Below are 24,457 nucleotides of genomic sequence, written 5' to 3' on the forward strand. Positions count from 1 at the left end.
TTGTGGCATTGGCAGGACGTGCTGTATTGAGTTTCCAAAACAGGACGCTACCCACAATAATTCATCAAATTGAAGTGATTGTCGAAAAGCGGCCTGCTATTCCCGACTAGACATGTTGCAAGTTAAAAACTATTTGGAAAAGAGCGGCAAGGAAGTATTGTCTCACTCGTCTTATAGACCGTACCTTGCCCCTTCATTTCTTCCAGTCGATACAGAACGTTCTCATTGAAGTACGCTGAACATCAGAACAGGGTATCAAAAATTGGTTTTATTCATTCTTGGCCGCCAAGCTGGCGTAGTTCTGTTGGGATAGAATCCACAAACTGTCAGAAAGATGGGAAAATGTTATAGTTTCAGATGGTCATTACTTTTAATAATACAATTGGGCATATTGTTCTTAAATAAGAGATCCAATTTTGAGAAAAAACCACACGACCAGGAAAAATTGCAAGTTATACATAGATTTTTAAATTAGACCAAAACACTACGCATATTTTCATATTACACTAGTTAACTTGTAATGAGTACTTCAACACTGGAAACATTAATATTATATTATTTATTTTTATTTAATTGCGACACTTTTAAAAATTAAAAAAATATATATAAATTATAGTACTTTTATTATTTATTTCTATAAGGACTGATTTAAGAATTTAAAACAATTAAGTTACATAAAAAATTATATTTCAATATCTTCAGAATGAAAAGCCACTTGAGATTTCACTGTCTGTCCGCCTAACCCATCCACCTGCTCCACCGGTAATCGACTAAAATTTGCAAAATTTTAATGAAACATGACTACGTCTAAAAAGTGCTATAATTTAGCTACAGAAAAAAATAAAAAAAAAATATTAAAAGTAAGCAATGCCAAACTAAAGAAGAAAAGAAAAAGAAGAAGAAAACACAATATATCACACGCACATAACAGTCTAGTCGATCGGTCTATAAGATGAGTAACAAAACGCTCAGAAACACGTGCTTTAGTAGTATCAATCAAACAGCAAAAGTAGCACCCACTTTGCAATCGGTTGTATTTTCCTGTGGCCAAGGGTTCTCTAGTGTAGACGTGACGTTTGAATATAAATTCAAAAAATTTGCCTTTTCGCAAAATATTCCAATAACTGTACATGTATCAAAAAAATAGGTGGGCGGATGGGTGTGTGCGTCAAAAGCAAATGGAAAATTTAAAAACAACAAAAAAATACATTTGTACCAGAAATCTGCATATACTAAGTATGTAGGAGAATATTTATTTTTTCGCCAGATCTGCTTGGCCATCCCACATTTTCGTTTTGTTTCGCTTTTTCGCGCGTTCTTTTCATTTCGACGCTTTCTGTGGAGTCACATGAATCTGAATCTCTGTGATCTTGTTGACTTGCGTTTAAATACTATATATAGTATGTGCATACATATATTTATAGCAATGTATTATAGCAATGTAGTATAATTTTGTATATAAAAGAGGACTATCAACGGGGCACGTTCATATGTATATTATCAGTCCCATGCTTGATTTTAAGAACATACATTTCGTTTAGTACTTATTTCTTCCCATTTTTTATTGCTTTTTGTTTCATTCGAAATTTTTGAAATATAAAAAGCGCGTCGACATTTTGACACATCATTTGAAGAAGGACGACAATACCTTGAAGAACACACAAGAATTGTTTAGTGATTCAAGAAAAGTGCTTTTTTTTAGTAAAGAAATTTAATATTTCAATATTTAATAAAGAAAGCAGTAAGGTTGAAATAATTGAAGGGATAATAAAATTATTTGTAATTAATCTGGTTTATATGAAAGTCCTTCAGCAAGTAAGGTTATTGGAAAAGCAGATTACTATAACTGCAGCGTTTTTAAATCGAGTTGACAAAAACGTACATAAAGAGACATTACACAAATATACATAAGTGCAGATAATAGTCATCGACGGAATACGCAAATATTGGCATTGATTATTGGAACAGCAATCTGAAATATTGCGTGGTAATAAGCAGAAATTACTCGCATGTGTGCATCCTGTCAACAACCATAATTGATTTATTTAGTTTAATACGCGCTAGTGATCAACTCGCTTGACTTTCAACTACCGATAAGGCAAATAAAATCAAGTGAAATTACACAATTCTCCAATAAGTATAGATACAATCAATTATATACATATTATTGTATATATAGTTGCTGTGCAAATTTAAAAGTAAGTACTTTTACGTGTTCTATTTATTATACAAATGAGAGTACATACAGACATACGAATATAGCATATGCAAATTCATTCAACACACATTTTAGAAATTGTCTATTTTACTATGCAAAAATACCGCATGAACACTCGCTTTTGTTTTTCGATTGTTTTTGTTTTTGTTACTAAAACAAATATCACACGAATACGCATTGGTGGCCATAATACCTGTGCGCAAGACAGTGGTGGGCAGAAAATTGTGTCAAAAAATCATGAAGTTGTAATTTTTTTTACAAAAGTGGCGGAAAATTAGTTAGATAAGGAAAGAATAAGTGATCTTAATTAGAATTAATATCGTGGTTGCAAAAAATGCATTAAAAAATAGTTGAAAAATAATTATAATAATTATTATAAATATGTATGTAATCGATTTGTTTTTTTTTGTAATCCCGAAAATCCAAAGTACCAAATTGAGAGAAAAATTAAAAATAATTTTTTATGCCAACTACCGAATTGAAAAATAAAAAAAAAATATATGTACATACATACATATATGTATAAATAAATTAATATCCTGGTTGCAAAAAAATGCATTAAAAAATAATTGAATTATTTCTGTATATAAAAGATTTTTTTTGTAATACCGAAAACCTTGATTAAAAAAATTTAAAATTTCTAATCCCAAATACCGAAATGAAAGTTAAAAATAAATTTTTAATACCAACTACCGAAAAATAAAAAAAAAAATTATCCAATTTATAATTAAAAAATAATAATATTAATTTTTACACTTGCGTATTTCTAGTACACCAGTCTCAACTAGAACACGCACAGAGCCATCATCCTTCCAAAGTTCGAATTTAAAATGTAAACTCTGATTTTCATTCCAAAATGTTTTAATTAATGCTCAAATCGGATTAGTATACACTTGGAGACTTTTATCTTTTCATAAAAAGTTGATATTGGTTGAAATAGGCTGAATATGAAAACATTTTGACAGTACTCTTTTCTAATACAGCTCTGGCTTTCTAAATAAACATATCGTCACCTTAAATGGAAAACAACGCATGTACATATCTTCAAAAAAAATTGAAAATTGTTGTCAGATATAACAACGAACATCTAACCATTTTATAACGAAAACTCTATTTTTGTTTCAATATGAATGTATGATAACCAAAATATAACCATTTTATAACCAAAACTCAAATTTTGTTTATTAGTCATATGAGTGATCTATTTATTATATAGTTATCCTTCGTATGTAAACTTATGAAAAATGATGTTACGTTATTTTGCATTTTAAGTGGCGATCTATAGTCTATATACCGACAACAATCTGCCGAAAAATATCTTCAACAATTTTTTTAAATGTTTTTATCTAATCGATATATAAACATTGACTACTACTATAACAGTTATAACTGAACTGTATGAATGCTTGTTCTGTCTACACATACTCATTTAATTTGGTTTAGTTGGGTGTATAAACAAAACTGGTCGTTTAAAGGTCAAGTTAAAAGCTTATAGACAACAGTGCGTTTACATATTTTCTATGACTTTTATACATACATATGCATGCAGATGTGAGTTTGTGTATACATACAAACATATAAGACATTTATTATAATACTTAGAAACTTGCCAGATTTGCATAGTTAAGCAGGCTTAGAGAAATAGAAATTATATAAAAACAGTGAGCTTAGAGTTTCTAGTATTTCAGAGCGATTAATAAACATTTAGTCAATTAATTTAAGCTTTTAGTATGTTTGGCTTGATATATATAGATAAAATTAAAAAAAAATATATAAATAAATAAAAACTCACCAAAAAATTGAAGCTGGCGCAAAGGTGATTGATTGTTAAGGTGACACTGAAATGAAATGAGAAAAAAGTATGATTTTATATGAATAATATGAATAATTTATAAACTTGTTCCATTGAAATTTAATTTTAATGGCATTAAATTATTTTTACAGCAAAATTTATGAAGATATGCCTTTTTTAAATATAATATTTCAATTAAATAATAAAAATTTATATTAAAAATAATTTAAGAACTGAAAATTAACTCATTGATGAAATAGTAGTTTATTTACTGCCTATAATACACATTAAACTATAACAAACAATAACATATTTTTTGGGAGTAAAAAATGTATTATATTATTCCTGAGCTGAGTCGGTTTTATATAAATTTTTCTCCCCAATTTGTTGAAACCGAAAATATAGGTCCACTGTAGCAAATTGCTGCCTTACAAACTGACCGAACAAATCAAGTTAATAATGTTTTTGTATTGAAAACTTTTTGATTTGACAAATTATCTACACGAAATTTGTAATGGATTATTGATCAAGGCAACAAAATTCTTTTATTCTATAAGAAAAGCATCTGTAAAAGATATTAAAGCTTCGGCTAGAGTAACCCTACTCATCTGACAACCCTCTCGCTATGGTCCGACCCCGTCGAAACAACACGTTTCTTTGGCCAACCGTTGGATGAAGTCGACGACAACTTATCTAATCCTTACCATACTAGCGAGGATTAAGTACCCGTTACAACAGCAACAGAGTAACAAGGCCTTGACTATTTCTTAATAGAAACGCTATTTTTATTTTTTTTTATTCTACTTTAACGGTACTTGAACTTTAGAATTGAAAATACCAAAGTCATTAATAAATTGCGATATATGTTTTTTTATTGTTTCAAACATTGAAAATTGCTTAAAGATGTGATTTAACTTTATTTATTATATTCATTTTAGACTTCCAAAATTCCATACAAGTCCATTCAGTAAACAAATAAAACTGAAAAATTTTCGTTAATAATATTAGTAATTTATTATAAAATAATAAATAATCATTTTACACGTATGTTTTAGCAAGTAACCACTTAAAATGCAAAATATGTACTCATATTAGCAAAGAACCGTTCATTCCATACCACAAAATTAATTAAAAATATTTAAAATTCAAATATCGTTAATTCAAAAATAGAATAAAACATTTTACTAAAATATGTTGCGCGCAAATTACCGGTTAAAGCAAATATGTATGATATACACAAGAATTAAAATATATTAAATTGCTACAACAGCAAAATAGAAACCGCTATTTGTACGCCAATACAACCGAACCCGTTTACGTCAACAGGCGCCAAGTGGAAATAAATCTCAAAGCCAATTTTTTCTCAGCGCAGATGCTCAAGCCGCTGGCAAATGAAATACTATATTTTTTATTTTTTTATATCTATTGCTTTTTAATTCTACTAAAGCGGCAATACATAAAAGACAACAACTTCTAGTTGTATAATGAAAAGTGCTGCGCATTTTTTCGCTAATCATTTTAGCCTCCTTACCACCTCTCGCCTTGTTTAGGTATCATACACATATGCATACGTAGATACCACAACAACACACCTACGTCAGTCAGCGCATTTTGAATTGTCATTTAAGAATGCGTAGGACGGTTAGAAACATTTTTTAGTTAAAAATATATTGGAAGAAAGCAAAATGTAGTCTGCGGTTTTTTTGCATGCAATAAATTTACAGTTCGCGGAAATTTTTATTTTTTGTAAAAAAAAAGTATATTTGGCAACAGACCAAGGTCCCAAACAATACTTCAACGGGGGAATAAGAACAAGCAGCACGGGACTTGAAAAGAGTGGGTGCAATGACGTGCCTTTCTTCGCTTTTCAAAGCGCAAAAATGTAGTATATGTATGTACCTATATAAATACCATTTTTTGTTGTATGTATGACTTTAAAATCGTAAATATTGCAAGGTATGTACTGTTGTATGTACACGTGTACATAAATAAACGTGCGTCATAGAAGTTGACCACGTGAGTGGCTAACTCGGCATGTTTAATGAAATATTGACGCATTGATGTATAATACACAATGTTTCCGAAAATATTTGAAAATTTTCCATTGTTAGCGCTGTTTAATTATACAAGATGTTATTAATGAAAAACAAAATATAAACTAGTAAATTTTATTTACTTTGATAATTATATTTAATTCTGAAAGTATTCACCAAAAAATAAAACAATTTATAGATCACCAAACATTTTTTTTGTGGCAGAATACTATGACTTGGTTTCCAATCAAAAATTTAAAAAATGTAGATTACTAAAAAAATTTTTTTGTTAGATACAACTTTTTTTCAATCAAAAATTTTTCGCTTTTCCATAAAAAAAAATATAGAAAACGAAACAATGATGACGAAATAATTAAAAATTTTGTGTTTCTCATTATTTTTTTATCTGACTCATAAGTACGACATAGAAATGTGCAATGATAACACAATAATGGAAATATATATACATATGTATAAATACATATCAACATGTTTAAATAACAGTATTATATATTTTATATACATACTTACATATGTACATATATAATCTACAATATATAAACAAGTGTTTTGCGAGCGCACAAACGATTAGCTATTCGGTACTTTTCCCTACAAAATTTCCATTACCGCGCCCATTGCATGCTCTTCGTTGACCCGCTTGCATATTAAGTGCAGCCGAAGAAGCAGAATGCAAGCGGCAGCAGCGAACGAGCCCACTTTCTGTTGGCGCGCAGATGAAGCGACGTCATACGATAAGGCTGCAACAACAGCAACAAATTGAAAATAAGAAGCAGAATATGGTCAATAGTATATAGTATGAGTCTAAATGCAAGCAAGAGATACAATATATGTAATAATATGTACATACGTATGTATTCCTACAAGCAGGCCTCAAGTCATACATACATAACTACATACATACATACATATGTATATGAGTGTGAATGTAATTGAGAAATAGCGGCAAAATCAGAGTCCACTGTGAATTTCAGCTCCAAATGTGCGCATTGATAAAGTGCATGACAAAAAACAAAAACAACAACTACAAGTGCATATTTTCAAAATATGTTTCTTTATACTTACATATGTATAATATTATATATGTAGATACATACACACATGCATATACTATATACGAAGGAATATTCATGTACAGACCAAAGTCCGTTGAAGTAGGCACGTTTAACCTCAAAAACGAAAAAATCAATTATTTCCCATATTTAACACAGATGCTTTTACGCTTGCACGCATACACATTTATATATTAATGTATATATGTATGTAGATTACAAAAATTGTGTATGTATAGCACAAAAAGTCACCCGGCCAACAAAATGAATACATATACACAAACAGTTCACATACAAGCGCACATTTCGCACTTACATACATACACAGGCAAGCGCGCACACTCGCGCAAAACGACGTCAGACCAACCTCCAGTATTTTGAGGCGAGCCCCCTTAACTGGATTTAGTGAAGAATGTTGTAGTCAAGATGACAGACACGCTGGCGGGGAGGAACAGCAAGGTAAATAGGCATGAAAGCAGAGACCGACAGCAACAACAACAACAACAACGCCATACACATAGTACATATCAGGGGCAACAACTACGGCATTGTATTGGGACAGAGCGCGGCAAAATGTGGAATCGTCGACAGCAATAAATAGCAGCTGTAACAGCAACAATAAATCAACTGTAGAAGTAGTGCAGGGAGTTAAGGGGGGCGCTGTCGGCGAACTCACATACCATATTTGTAGTAAACCAGCAAAACCAAATGCCGCAACAGCGGAGTATGCGCGATTGTTCAGGTAGGCAAAGAGAATGAGAGCCGTATACCGTATAGATATAAAGGTGCAAGCCACAGATATACTATATACATACATATATGTATATGTACATATGTATGTATACGAATGTATGTATCTATGAACTGGCAAAGACGTCAGACAGTTGGCGGCTTTTGCTGAATGCTGCTTGGAGCGTTACAGCGCTGCAAAGGAACGGTTGAAAATTACACGGCAGTGAGTGAAATCTATATGTATAGAGGCAGATGTGTGCTGCGCCGTCGCAATGGCAAATTACACTTTAGCCATAGGTTCACACATATACAGATTTCCGCTGAAAGCCACCAGCTTTGAATTTTTAATATACATACATACATATGTATGTATATCCGGTAAACACAGCTCGGCATATACTACAAGTATATAAACATGTTGCGCCAGGAGCATTTGTGCTGGCATGCCGTCGTACTAAAGCGCCACATCGGCTGTTGTGTAATTCACAATATAACTGATGTTATTCCCCACTCAGAACGGGAGTGTAGAGCGTAAGCTGAGCGCATCCGTGAGCAAAGTCAGTCGAAAGTCGTAGAAACACGCTGGAAAATGCTAAAAACTGTGCGAAAATGCTGCAAAGATTCGTCGTCATCACCATCAGTTCTCTACCTCCCCCCAACACGTGCATAACCTACATACATATTTATATGCATATATCGTTTGGCAGTTGGAAATGTAGTCTTTAGCTTTTGGGCGCAGCTCAGCTCCAAAATGGTGTAGGTGGGTACTATTTGGTCCATCTACGCGTTTAAAAATAGATCCAGTATATATTTACATGCATAATACACATATACATAGATGCAGAAGCGTGTATATATAGACTTCCAGTAGTGCTTGCGTATTCGAAAGCGTGTTGCGTCTAGTACGGAGAGAATTTATAATACACTTTCAGCGTGCGGGAAGGTGTGTCCGCATAAATTCTAACCGCGTGGTTTTCATGTGTCTACAGCAACGCCAATAAAATAAAGAAATCTACTTCAAGTTCTTAACGATATATCCATACTACATATTTATGTATGCGAGTGTGTAGCTAACTATGAATATATCGTTGTTAATTTCTTTAATCGGATATATAGTCAATACAGGGGCTTAAGTGCATACAAGTTAATACCGTAATTATGTAATTACAAAGAGCGTCCACATACATATTTTACAAGTGTGCTGCATAGTCTTCACCAAATGTGATCAAACAAATTATATTGAAAATGGGTTTGTTAGAAGAGGTCGCATTAGAAAACTAAAATTACGTTTAAATATTTCGCGCTTAGCATTTTGAGTTAGAATTAATAAAGTATGTGTGAAATTAGCATATCTACCACTAACAACAAATACTTTTCAATAGTCTAAATAAGAAACGAAATATGTATTATAATAACAAGAAAAGCAATAATACCCTTCACCAATAAGTTTTCCATATAAGAACTAGATTTTTTCGGTCAGTTTGTATAGCAGTTACATATGTTATATGCTATAGTGGTCCGATCTAAAAAAAATATTTGGAGAAGTTAGTGTTGCCTTGGGCAATAATCTATACTAAATTTTGTGAAGATATTCAAATAAAAAAGTTTTCCATACAAAAGCTTGATTTGGACCTTTCAGTTAGTATGATCGCTAGATGTTAGAAGAGTCCGATAACGACGGTTTCGACAAATGAGCAGCTTCTGGGAGAGAAATACGTGTGCAAAATTTAAGATCGATAACTTAAAATCAGTCTTAGAGACTAGTTCCCTCATGACTCGATCAACTCAGCTTATCATGCTGATCACTCATATACATACATACATATGTATACTTTATAGCGTCTCCGACGTTTCCTTCAGCGTGCTTCAACTTAGGGTTTTCTTAGTTCAGGGTATAAAAAAATGTTCAGTATTGAAAGTTGTCTGATAAGTCTTCTGCAAAGTACATTTTAAGCCAATGAATATTTATTTATATATTTTGCATATTATTAATAAACCTGCTTAAGCAGATGCAGTGTGTGTTATTAGTGATCTAATCAAAACTTGTTCGGCTTAAGTGTCTAAATAAAAGATTTTTATGCATATCGAAAACATCAACAGACTTGCAAGAGCAAGCAAATCCAGCAGAATTGCCACTATTCACAGGCGTAGATTTTACTTTCAATTTATTTTAGGCAATACTAGCAGCCAAGCAGCCAAGCCCCCTTGGAACAATCCACAAGTTGTATTGTTGTTGTATAATATAACAGAATATAGCAAATTATTTTCAAATTGGGGGTCTCTTCAAAAAAATTAAGTAAAATTTTATTTTATAATTTCATATTATTAACTACGATTGACATTTGTTGTTTACTTATTGCAACCACTGTGGCAGAGTTGATGAAGAATTTTTTAAATGCCGACCAAAGTACACACAAAACTATAAACTCAAATTTTGAGTGTCATTTCCTGCTTGTTGCTGATAACATTACATGTACATAGTAGTACATATGTATGCCTGTATGTATGTACATATGTTTGCATGTTGCCTCCCTAGCTATTATAAGAAGAACAAACTTTAATGAGTTTGACTGATTAAGCGATAAGTCAACCATAATAATAACGAAGAAGAAATGAGCTATCGACAAAATACGAAGATCTTTAATTAATTTCACTAACATAAAATGATTTTACACTTTCAATAAAGCAATTTGCAGAAAGCTTCTATATAATACAAAAATTTATATATGTATAGTATATATATATGTATATTCATACATATTTCTTTCCCTAGAGCCTGGTCATATACATATATAAACATATAGTATACATATTTATTTATCACACCTCCTTTGAATATTTTTCCTTATCATACAACTATGATTCATATGCACACCCACTCAAACCCTATCAACGCTTATCAACGAAATTGATGAAATTTACACTCCAAAATTATCTCTCTTTGAACAGTTTGGCAGTATATCGTTCGATATTTTTAAGCGCCATCTCAACATACATATATAGTATACCTCATAACGGTTTTACGTAAATGTCAGATAAATAGGGTATTAATATAGGAGTAATCTGCCAATGTTGGGAAGTCACCTTGCAATTTTCAAATAAATGAAATTTTTTATATAACATGATTTCACGATTAGATCAGTTCAAAGTCATTAAGAGTTTGAATTTCATATTATTTCACCATAATGCAATCTCCAAAGAACAGCTCATAAGTATGATAATTTGACATTCACCGAACATCGAAACATCGAGGAAAGTTGTTCTAACAGTTTTGCGTCATTTGTTAGTACATAATTTTATGACTTGTCTAAGTACATATTTAACATTTGTTTGTCAAGCTTCTTTATTTGCTGGTTAAAGTCTATAAGTTGGAAGTCAAGGAATATATACATACGTATGTATGTATATTTACTAGTCAGTACCAAAATCATTATATGATATTAGAACATTTGTGACTATTTGGAAGTAATATTTTAACTTTAAAGATTGAGAACTATACTAACAATTTTCTTATTGTGATACATAATGTCATAAAAAATGAGCTCCTCTTGTTGAGAACAAGATCAAATTGGAGTATTAATGGTTAAGAAATTTGAAGTTTTGAAACTGCGTTAATTCCTAACTAGCTATATTTAATGGCAATTTTTGTTGGAGTTCTTGGAAAATATATACATATGTACATTGATTGACATGAATAGTTATATAAATATAAAAACATATTAATAGTTATAAAAATATAATATAAATGTTGATATGTATGTGAGTTAAGCTCTCTTCAATTAACCTCAAAATAACTACTGGTGAACCAGTTCATAGTATATCTATGAATGTACATACATACATATGTATTTGCGAATGACACGACAAGAAACTTATGCCTCTTTGGGCCCAAACTCCATGCATTAACGTGTAGTATATGTAAAAGCCAAAACGCCCACTAAAATATCACATACATACATAAAGCTGTCTAATACACACACATACATACACACATACATAAATATAGCGCACACACGTGTGCTGAAAACCTGTCGCTCACTCACACATGTGTAAGCACATCAAAATCCACCGCCATCGCCGACAAGACAAGTACATATACATACATATGTACATATAAATATTAAAATATGTCGTATATTCATATGTATATATGTGTGTATGTATGCGCATACATACATATACATAGAGTATAAATTCCATTCAACCGGGCACCTACATACCTTGTAGCTGCTCGCCCGTCAAGGCATTAATCGGTGCGACCGAATATGCGACACGATAGCACGTTTTACGCAAATCGTATGCACAGTTGCGAAAATATTTATACGCTTTTTAAGACGTCTGCGATGGGGAACTATTTTTAGTATACACACACACACACATATACTATGTACATATGTACATATGTATGTTTGCGTACGAGTATCGGTAAATATGCAAAGTTTAGGTTTTTAAGCAAAAAAACTATAATTTTGTAGTGCGCATTAGTTTGTATGCATAAGGTGTGTACCCAGATACATATACATACATACATATTAGTTGCTTATGTATGTATGCGAACATAAGTACCTTTGTGGCGGGAGCAAGTTGGAGTGCTAAAGGCCACTGCGTATACTTAAAAATTTAACGAAAATAAGAAATGGTTACATATATCTGTGTGTATGCATGTGTGTGTGTGTCGAAAAAAATTCGTGCAACGTTCAAAGTAAGTCGAACGTCAGCAAATTGCCAGAGGTTTGGCATATGAGCGCGTGACGTTACCTTTAGCGAGTATGTATGCGTAAAAGGCGAAAGAAAATAATAATATAATTTGTGTATTCCTCACTTTTTGGCTTTTCACAAAATTGAAATATTCAGCTGCAGATTAATTTCGACGAATGAGTTAAACATACAGGAATTGACTCATACAAACGAGCACACGCGGTACATTCATACATATATGCATGTATATTCGTAAACCTATCCATACAAAAACAAAAACTCATACATATATCTGGTTTTCTGCATACATTCATTATTTTGTGCTTACGAGTGCAATATCGCGTACGCACGAGCTTTTTGGAGAGCCTTCAGGGGTAAGGCACACATGCGTATACAAATATGAATATAGGAAATACATACATACATACATACATACATACTGAAAGCAACATCTGTGTAATATTGCAAAATAGAATGCTTCGTACTACCGTTTTCCATTTGAAACGATCAAAACAATACAAAAGGCGACTGTACGAGCTCATGACCGTTTCGTCATTGGCGGTCTGTGCACTTGGTTGGACGGTTGCAGTTGTACATATGTACATACAAGTACGTACAACAATATACTGACAACTGAATATTTTGGCATTTTGTTTACTTTTTTTATGACACTGAATCAAACATTGATGGGCATTTAGTATCTGGACCTGTACCGGTGATGTGTTGTATTTCTGTTTGTACCTGAGCTGAGCTGTGGCACGTACGAATTATTTATGCCGTGGAAGCGGCAAAAGGTATACTTGAAGCAACAACTCACCTTTACCTACATATGTTTATGTTAACATACATTCATACATATGTAAGTCTGCACTGACATTTGCTTGCACGTGGGTGTTTACACTTAAATACAATTCATACAAGTCACTTCAATATATAAATATATAAAAATGATTTAAGTGCATTCAACATTTCTTAACCTCAAGGTATGCAAAGCCGCGAAGGCGAGCCCATTTCTAGGAACAATAAATACCGTGGAATTAATATAAAACAAAGTACGGGGGTTTTTCTTCACATTTCCTCTACTTTACAGAGCGAACAATACCACCCAACCTGCTTTGACTAAAAATCCCCTTAGCTTGATGAATACTATGTATATGTATGGAAGTGTCGCATATGTACATACTACTATATGTGGCTGCCTGAACCGCATTCCAAGCATGCAACATGCGATACACTGTGAAAAAGTGACGTGAAAATTTGTTGTGAAAATGCAGTTACACAAAGACAAGAAAATTGAAATGAAAAATATAACGGTACTTTAAGAAAAATACAAAGAATTTAAACGAAAATAAATAAAATTTTATTTTAAGAAGAAAATATTTATAAATGCTATTCATGATCTTATATGAAAACTGTAAAAAAAAAATTTTTTTTTGTTGCTCAAGGAAGCTAATATTTCAGAAATATAACTGCAATAGAATTAGGAAAAATATATCATAACGAAATAATGTGTCCAAAACCTCCATAGTCTATTGTTTTGAATGTTTTACGGCAACTCGTTGGGGCAAGTACCGAATGAAGCATAACTTTGTATCATTAAAAGCGTAAATTTGTATAACTTCGCTCTCGGGTTTAACCTTCAAACCAAAAAGGCAAAATGTCATGGAAAATTTCAACACTCTTTTTGGAATCATCTTATGAACTGACTGATAAGTAGGTCAGTTTGGACCGGTTATTTTTTTATCATTACTTAATACTATTTCATGGATTCTTCGGCATAATTTTGATGTCTAAATTAAAATATAAATTTAAATTACTCAGAATTGCCAAAGAAGTGACATTCAAAGCTTCGCTTACAAATTTCCTCTCAGTGTAGATTTTTCGAAATCAAACGCGGCAAAGACTGAAACAATACAAGACTTCATGTCTATATAAGTAACTTAGCGTCCTAACCATAAACAACTAGCATTCTTTACTACCTCTGGAAGCAAAGAGTCACCTCAACTTATTGTAGTTAACATAATTATGGGTTGACGACAGACAGCACAACGGAGAACATGTCGTTCGGACTTTACGATAACACGTGTGAGTTGTGAGTTGAATTAACGAGGACGGATTTAATGAATTAGTCAGAACCGTGCCCACATTGAGAGCGCACCAGAGAGAGCGTCTTTATAGGGGAGTCAAAAATTACGAGCGAAAGAATATAATAACTGGCATACCTGCAGTAAACTGTACGAAAAGAGCATATACCAGAGGTAACACAAATTGATGTGAGGAGTTGAAAGAAAAAATGAACAAAGTCGGAGCAAGTGATTTTTTTAGAGAGCGTAACAAACGTGCCTCCAAACTCGGCACCACTACATAAATAAATCATATGTATGGGTGTATATATATGAATGTAAGCACGTGTGTTGCAAATACTATATGCATACATATGTAAGTATGTGCTATTTTCATGCAAAGCACGAGCTCATGAGTTAGTGACTACGCAAAACAATGCTCGTATGTGCTTATTAACTTGACGCTGTGGTGTTGGCAAGTAGTGTGGTGTATTTAAGGTAGATACAAATATATACATACATATATGTACATATACTAAGTATGTAGGTTTGTGTATATGGCCAGTACGCGCTCACACATAGGCTGGCGCGTATTTGCCCACTTTTTAGAAGTATGCTGACTCATGCGTACTCGAACGCTCTCGGCTCTCAAATTTTATTGCTCCAGCGAAATCTGTTATTGGCGTTTTTGTATTTTTGTTATTGTTGGGGCATACGTGGTCACATTTACTTTTCGATACATAATTTTTGTGCGCTCTCTTCCATAACATACACACAAACACATACATATATAGCTAAGTTAATATATAAGTATACTTAAGTACGTCTGTATGTATTAGGCATTTTTGTACTCTCATACAATTTTGTACGATTCATACGCGCTCTGTACATACAACCTACTAATTGTCAATTTTGACCTTCAAGGTTCCTTCAAACTCAACAACGGAGCCGCCGCTACGAGCTGTGAGCTGTGAAAACGAAACTGAAACGGTTATTCAACCAACAAACTGAATTGATTCCGAGGCGAACGCTTAAAGACGACGGTTGGTCGAGCGGGAAATTGAAAATATAATACAAATCGTACAATTCAAAAAGTCTAAGGAAATAATTCTGTAAAGAATACACTACTTTGAGTTAAAGACATTTCTGTAAAAGTCAACATCACTAACGGTGATAATTAAGCATTGCATTAGTTTTTGCAATAACAACAACAACGTGCATTTAACATTGAAACGACGAAGTTGAAATTTGTGATTCGTGCATTTTTTGGTTGTGTTCAATTTGTTTCTGCATTTTCATGAGTGCAAAGTCAAAGACTGCATTTTGAGCAAAACAAAAGTCAACAAAACATACGACATACTAGCAAAGTGTTACGAAAATAACCGAAACTACTTGTGCATTCAACAACAACAAAAATTCACACAAAGAATTGCAACAGCAAGCAGAATAAGTGCAGAGTGCAAGCAGAGAATAGAAAGTAGAAAGCTTTGAAAAAAAACTCTTGCAGCCAAGGAGATAAACAAGAGGCAGGAACAATAGCACAATCATATTGTAAAAAAAATCGCTAATAAAGTGTATATAGCTTACTCAATTCAAACCTACGCACACACACCCCACAGTACTGCGCAGGTCTTTGTAAAAAACAAAAAAAACAACAACTAAAACTAAAACAAAAAAAATATATTTCAAAGTCACATAAAGCTTTGAGAGCATCTAAGTAAAACGTATTTGTGCGAAAAAGCATACATACCTACAATTTGCATTGAACTAATCGCGGAAGCGAACGAATTGTGAAAAAACCAACACTAGATACCTCGTAGTGCAAAAGCTAAGCAAATCGACAGAGATGGAGAAAGATTTGAATGGTGCAATGCAGAGCCTTGCTATTAATAGCAGTGGCAGCGCTATTGTCAATGGTTGTTGTCGCGGCACCGACGGCGACGTTAACGGTAAGCTTTCGTGCCACAGTCAGCAACAACAATTTGACGATTGCAGCAAGCTGAGCAACAACCAAAACAGCGGTCATTGCGGCGCATGCAAGTGTGACGATAGTACACAGTCAGCGGACGAGACAGATAACGTACGCGTTGCTAACGGCGCAGTTGGCGGCGTAGCCAATGTTACATCCAGTTTCGCGTACAAATCGGCATCTGCGCAGCAGCTACAGCAACTTCAGCAGCAGCAACAGCAGCAAGCACAGCCACAAACACCACCGCCACCATACGCTAACGCTAGTGCCGCGGAAAAACACAAAATGGTTCACGAGTTATGTCAGCAATTAATATTAACGGACGAACAGATCAAGGAATTAAATTATCGCATCCTGCATGAGATCAAGCGTGGCCTCAACAAGGATACACATCCCAAAGCCGATGTCAAGTGCTGGGTAACGTATGTACAAGATTTGCCAAATGGCAATGAACGTGGCAAATTCCTTGCCCTCGACCTTGGCGGCACCAACTTCCGTGTGCTGCTCATCCATCTGAAGGAGGAGCATGATTTCCAAATGGAATCACGCATTTACGCTATACCACAACACATCATGATCGGTACCGGTCAGCAGTTGTTCGATCACATCGCTGAATGTTTGGCCAGTTTCATGTCGGAACATAATGTGTATAAGGAGCGCTTGCCATTGGGTTTCACCTTCTCCTTCCCACTGCAACAGCTGGGTCTGACCAGAGGTCATTTGTCCACATGGACGAAGGGTTTCAATTGCTCCGGTGTAGTTGGTGAAGATGTTGTGCAACTATTGAAGGACGCCATTGCGAGACGTGGTGATGTACAAATTGAAATTTGTGCTATTCTAAACGATACCACTGGTACATTAATGTCGTGCGCCTGGAAGAATCATAATTGCAAAATTGGTTTGATTGTTGGTACCGGTTCCAATGCTTGCTATGTGGAGCGTGTCGAAGAATGTGAATTGTTCGAAGGCGCATCTAATGGCAAATCACATATGCTCATTAATACAGAGTGGGGCGCATTGGGTGATAACGGTATGTTGAACTTCCTGCGCACCGAATTCGATGATGAAATCGACAGACACTCCATCAATCCGGGCAAACAACTGTTTGAGAAAATGATTTCTGGCATGTACATGGGCGAATTGGTACGTTTGGTGATAGTTAAGCTGGTCAAAGCAGGTGTACTCTTCAAGGGTCAAGATTCAGATGTGTTGATGACACGCGGCCAATTCTTCACGAAATATGTTTCAGAAATCGAAGCTGATGAACCAGACAATTTCACCAACTGCCGCATGGTGTTGGACGAATTGGGCTTGAACGACGCCACCGATGAGGATTGCGCCAATGTCCGTTATGTCTGCGAATGTGTCTCAAAGCGTGCTGCGCATTTGGTATCTTGCGGTATTGCGACGCTTATCAACAAAATGGACGAAAAACAGGTGACAGTCGGTGTTGACGGTAGCGTATATCGTTTCCATCCGAAATTCCACACGCTGATGGTGGAGAAAATCACAGAACTGATAAAGCCAGACATTAGCTTCGACCTGATGCTGTCCGAAGACGGTTCCGGACGTGGTGCGGCGCTGGTTGCGGCGGTAGCGTGTCGGGAGGACAATGTCGTCAAAGCGAAGTAAAAGCAATAGTCCATTACAAAAAGGAGTTTTAGTATAGTATGTGAGTAAGCCGATTTAGTAATGAAAGCGAGCGCAAGCTACCAGTGCCCCTCTCCCTCCTAAGCAAAACATAAATATGTAGGTGAATTAAGCTAACGCTAACACGCCAACAAAACAACAACAGTAATGTTAATTCATATGAATGTGACAACCGTCACACAATTCAAAAAGTAGTAGTAGTGATGTAAAAACAACAGCAACACAAAACATTTAAAGCAAAAACAAAGAAAAAACTACGATGCAGCAGCAATCACATGACATGACGTTTTACGCGCAAACTCAGTGGTGAAAGCAACAAAGTGATAGATATATATTATTAAAACAGGATACAAAGGATGGCGAGTAGATGTGCTGTGCGATATACATATGTATATTATATAATAATAGTGCAGAGCAACGTGTGAGAGATGGGGAAGGCCACACGGCAGCCCTCCAAAGCATGCAGTGAGTGATGTGACGAGTATTGCCGCAAAAGTTGTACAGATAAATAGGCAGTAGTAGCAGCAACAACAACTTCAGCAAACAGTTGTCACTAGCTATGTATATTTGTTGATTTTTTTAGTGATAAAAATAAATTAAAATTATTTTAACTATTACATAATGTAGAGAAATAATTATACAAATTTGCACTATTTTTTGTTTAAGAAATTCGTTAACTTATTCCTATAGCAAAGCGAAAGCGAATACGAATTTTAAACATTGTAAGATTTGGCACAAAAACGTATTTTTTATTTAGTTTTATGTTGCCTTAGCACCTTTTTAGACTATTTAGTTGGTTAAAATTAGCAGCAAAAGACAACTGCGTAAAACTGCTTTAAGGAAAATATGTATGTACGTTCAAGTAGATTTCGAAAAAAAAAACAAACAAGAACACAAATGAATTATATACATTTTAAAACTTGTGCAAAGCGTAGACATTAAAATAAATAATATAAATACAAAAACGTTTAGTTAATGCCGTTTTACTTTGTAGCAAAGAGAATCTAAAAATATAAACAAAGAATTGAGTTAAATAACAAAAATTAAACAAAAATATATACTATATATATATATGTATGTATAACAGCTCGTCACTAACGACCTCCTTTATTTTCATTCATCAACTAAAGAAATGTTCACTCATACATTCATGAAATTTGTAAAAATGCGCATCCATATTATCTATAGTCTTAGTTTGTTAGTTAATAATATATATACTATATAGTTGTATCATTTTTTTTAGTTTGTTCCCTTTTTGTTGTAAATTAATCTAAAGAAAACATGCAAATGACGAAATTCGTTGAAGCAAAATTTTATGATTATGAAAACCAAACTTTTTATTTTTATTTCGAACTTAATGTTTTATTTCGTTTAACTGTTATGTTAACCCAAGATATTCTTTTGCTTTACATATTTATATACAAAATGAAACTTATAATATAAATGTTTACATAAAAATACATACCTATACATATAATATATAAAAAATAAATACAAATTTAAGTTGAAAAACTCATGAAAGCAACAAATTGTTACTCAATGTTGAAACAACTTTGGCTTTGTGACTAGTTTTAAATTTATAAATATATATAAATACTTTAGAATCAAAAACTGCATAAATAAATTGGCAAACAAATGCATATTTTTAGAAAATATTAAAAACAAGTTTTCTTTTCTGTTTTGATTTCTATAAAAGAGGTGTGTGCTGGCTGACTTTTATTTGCTTTTGGGTGCTAATTTTGATTTCGAAATTCTTTCTTCGGTTGAGTTGAGTTTCTTGGAAAGTGCCAGTTGGGCGTTGAAATAAGAGGAAAAACGGAAAATATTTTAATAAAAAAAAACATAAAATAAAACAAAATAAAATTAAATTAAATTAAATAATATAAAAAAAATTAAAATAAAATAATATAAAATAAATGTTAAAAAAATTTCAAAAAATAAAATAAAATAATTTAAATTAAAAAAAGAAAGGAAATAAAAGGAATAAATAAAAATCTAGAAAATAGCACAAAATAAGATAAATTAAAAAAATTAAATAGAGCGAATCAAATAAAATATTAAATGAAATAAAATAAAAACAGTAAATAAAAAATTACAATAATGTTTAAAAATTAAATAAAATCAATAAACAAATAAAATTTAATAAAATAATATAAAAAGATTAAATAAAATGATATAATATAAAAAAATATAAATAAACTTATTTCAAAAATAAATTAGAGAAAAATAAATAAATAAACAATTTAAAAGGAGGTAAATAAAATTATAAAAATATAAACAATAAATGAAATTTTAATGTTCTAAGCTTATACATATATATATAATATAACGATAAATTTATTTAATGTAACAAATCCAAAAATTAAAAAAAAAAATGAGAAAAATGTTGAGAGCAAATTATAAAGTTTCAAATATTTTAAATATCAAGCAAAACATGAAATAGTACTGAATTGAACAGCAATATAATAAAAAAAATAAAAAAATTAGTTTAACATGATTGACAATAGAATGCTTGAATGAAGAATAAATGTTAATGATAAGCTGTACACTCGCCGATAGGTTTTAAACTGTAAAATAATTATTTATAATTATAAAAAAAATAATTATTTATAATTATTTTTCTGCTAAATAGAAAAAAAATTATAATTAAAAAAGAAAAATTTAACAAAAAAAAATAATAAAATAAAAAATAAAAGATGATACAAGAATAAAAAATTAAAAATTATAATTTAATAAAAAAAATAAAATATGAAATAAAAAAGGATACAGGAATAAAAAAATAAAATTTTAATCACATCAAGTATTTAAAAAAAATCGACAGCAATAACTATTAAAAAATATTGAAATTGATTAAATTAATTAAATAAATTTAATTTCTTGATATTATTAAATTAAAAAAATAAAACAAACCAAAGCATACCAAAGTTTAAAAACAACTTGAAAAATTAAATAAAATAAATATATGTATATAAATGATATAATATATATAATATATATAAATATACACAAATAATAAAAGTCCAATAAAATAACTGAATCAATAATAATTTAATAGGAAGCTAAAGAAAAAACTGATTCAAATCACCAAAAATATGACTAAATATCACAAGGTACATACAACACTAAAGTGTTCAAACTTTTTCTATGTATAATTTTATATTTATTTTGTTAATTTTGTGTATGTATGTAATTTTGCGCCAAACAATTGCCATTGACACACTCATAACGAACATATGTATGTACGTATTTAACCTTGGTTGAACTTTATTGTATTCAATTAAGCCCACTTCACTTTCTTCATTTTCGATAGATGTACATAGTATGTACACAAAAATATTTGGTATGAATTGGAAAACCATCCAAAATAAGCGCACAGAGAATCATATGGGATACAAGTACACAAGCATATGTACATGTACATGTATGTACATATATATGTATGTATATATTTAAGTACATACACAAAGATATGTTATCATGTGACTAAAATTGAAAGCAGAAAGTGAAAAAAGTCATCATGACAATATCGCAAAGAGCAGCATTCGCCTTTTCATAACAAAACAAAAGCAATCCACAAATACATAGGAATGAACAAAAACATATAGTGAATGCAAATAAAATTCAACAAAATATATTTTTTCATATAAAATGAAAAAGTTGTATTTACACAAATTGTAAATATTTATAATTATAATTTATGTAACAAAACAACAGTTTTCAGTTGAGTTTTATGCGGGCTCATGCGAAAATAATCTAAAAAGCCTGCTAGGTTTTGGCAGTGCGTAGCTTCATAGCTCAAAAGTCACCGCCAAGTTGCAATAAATACCGATTAAAACACACACAAACATATGTAGATATGTTGAGACGATAGTTATTACCAGTTATCGGCGCCATAGCCGAATAAAAAAACAAACAACAGATCGAAGCGGAACCAGCATAGCAACAATAGCAGCAGTAAGAGATATTTATTGATAAAGTGTACAGCAAAAATAAAACAAAACTGGTTATTGTTAAATAGTAATTTAATACGGAATTTATAATTTGCACTTTTTGAAAATTAATATTGTTATTGTAACAAAAACAATACGAACATTCCTCAGTAGAAATATTGGAAAAATGAAAAGAGGTTGGAAGGTATTGAATTTAAATGAGTCTGATGCGGGTAAAGGCAGCTTCTGCATTGAGAAGAGGACATGAAGAGGATATGAAGGCATGTGTGCAAATTAGTGGTAATTTCTATCATAATTAAGATGCAATACAAAGTAATGAAAGAGATGGTTACTAATTGATTGATGTATTTTCGGTTAGTTATGCTGTATTTTTCTTAATTTTTTCAAATATGCTATAAATTCTTACAATAATATCAAAATCACACTAAATACCACAGCTGTAAATTTAAAATCGGCGTTAATTATGGTATTGTATTGCAGCGATAATTACATTTACCAAATTGCAAACGATTTTGTATGAAACACAAAATAATTCCAATTACATACTTACTATAGAAATGAACTGAACTGAAAATGATTACTTGATTTCGGTTGTGGCACACAGAATGTGAATATGCTTTTGTAATCTTTTGTGGTAAACAAAACACAAATTGGTGGATTGCGCACTAAGATTGTATGAGAAGACCCTGTATGAGTTTATGAGTATGTACTAGATAATGTAATGAGCGAAGATGCTGCATAGTTAGAGATATTGTAAATTATATGAATGGAAGTGTACGGCAAGAAATTATGAAATAAAGAACGAAATCTGCTAGGAATGACAATTGGCAAAATTACGAAATAAAAAGTAATATTACATTGAATGCCTAACTGTGTTTTACTAGAAATATATTTTTTTTTTAATTTTTTTTATTTTTTTTTGTGGTGGTGATATCCCTAATGCGTAAGGAGATATACACGCTTTATTCCACATAAAACACAGACGAATTAATGGAATAGCGAATATTTTAGCATAGTTTATTAGTTCTATGACTCGTTTTAGTCGAATAATAACCCTCTTTCTAGCATAACCGGCGTTATCTCGCTAATGACGCACTGACTTGTGGTTTCCAACTAGATATCTGAAGCTAGTTTCTTCTCGGAAATCAATGGAGTCTAATCAAATAACCAAATTTAAATACACATTTATTGATAAGATTCGACCACCAAAGTGCAATCGTGATGACTTCACACCCTTTGTTTCTTATTGCATCGTTGATGCGGGGAACCAAAAATGGCCCATCTTGTAATTACGTTCCTATAAGACAGTCTGGTCCACTGCTCGCACAAACTGAATAGGCAACTGTTTATTTACGATGAGAAAAAACGATGGAAAAAAATTAACGAGTTAGCTAGAAATATTGTGTTTCCAAAGGAATCATGGCTACAGAATAATTGAGAATAACTCTCAAGTATTTTGGGTAGTCTATCCCCGCAAAACTAATACGTCTGTGTAAACCGACGTTGAGCAATACCAAAAGCTTCGTCAGGATCGGGAAGGACCTCTCCAAGCCGTTCGATACCAAACGAGGTTTCAGACAAGATGGTTCCCTTTCGTGCGACTTCATCCATTTGCTCTTGGAGAAAATAATTCGAGATGCAGAACTAAATAGGGAAGGTATCATCTTCTATAAGAATGTACAATTGCTGGCGTATGCCGATGATATTGACATCATTGGCCTTAACAACCGCACCGTTAGTTCTGCTTTCTCCAGAAGGGATAAGGCAGCGAAGCAAATGGGTCTGGTGGTGAACGAGGGCAAGACGAAATATCTCCTGTCATCAAACAAACAGTCGTCGTACTCGCGATTAGACACCCGTCTATCTTGGAACTAGTATTAACAGTAACAACAATGCCAACCTCGGTATCCAACGCGGAATAACTCATGCCAACAGGTGCTTCTTCGAACTGAGTAGGCAATTGAGAAGTAATGTCCTCTCTCGACGAACAAAAACCAAACTCTATAAGTATAGTTAAAAGGTAGCGGCTACGCTGGCTAGGTGTTGTCGTCCGAACGGACAAAAAAACTCTAGCTCTGAAAGTTTTCAACGCAGTATCCGCCGGGGGAAGCAGAGAAAGAGGATGACCTCCACTCCCTTGGAAAGACCAGGTGGAGAAGGACCTGGCTTCGCTTGGAATCTCCAATTGACGCTACATAGCAAAAAGGAGAAACCACTGGCGTGCTGTTATTAGCTCGGCTATAACCACTTAAGCGGTGTCTACGCCAGTAAAGAAGAAGATT

The 24,457-nt window shown here is 32.7% G+C and overlaps 1 protein-coding gene and 1 long non-coding RNA gene across 2 annotated transcripts; one reads left to right on the top strand and one right to left on the bottom strand.

Moving 5' to 3' along the window:
- Positions 1-648: 648 nt before the first annotated feature.
- Positions 649-5,312, bottom strand: LOC126759798 (uncharacterized). The gene is made up of 3 exons (XR_007667080.1): positions 5,220-5,312; positions 4,011-4,056; positions 649-1,648 (listed from the first exon to the last, which is right to left on the bottom strand). It is a non-coding gene; the product is annotated as an uncharacterized LOC126759798 (long non-coding RNA).
- LOC126759747 (hexokinase type 2) lies at positions 1,820-23,038 on the top strand. The gene is made up of 2 exons (XM_050474844.1): positions 1,820-2,198; positions 15,531-23,038. The coding sequence occupies exon 2, from the start codon at positions 16,453-16,455 to the stop codon at positions 18,205-18,207; it is 1,755 nt and encodes a 584-aa protein (XP_050330801.1). The 5' UTR covers positions 1,820-2,198; positions 15,531-16,452; the 3' UTR covers positions 18,208-23,038.
- The last annotated feature ends 1,419 nt before the right edge of the window (positions 23,039-24,457 follow it).

Source organism: Bactrocera neohumeralis, chromosome 5 (assembly GCF_024586455.1).
Source record: "Bactrocera neohumeralis isolate Rockhampton chromosome 5, APGP_CSIRO_Bneo_wtdbg2-racon-allhic-juicebox.fasta_v2, whole genome shotgun sequence".
Taxonomy (NCBI): domain Eukaryota; kingdom Metazoa; phylum Arthropoda; class Insecta; order Diptera; family Tephritidae; genus Bactrocera; species Bactrocera neohumeralis.

Bases quoted from the DNA above. Each gene is read 5' to 3' on its own strand.
- LOC126759747 (XM_050474844.1), top strand. From the start codon at position 16,453: ATGGAGAAAGATTTGAATGGTGCAATGCAGAGCCTTGCTATTAATAGC.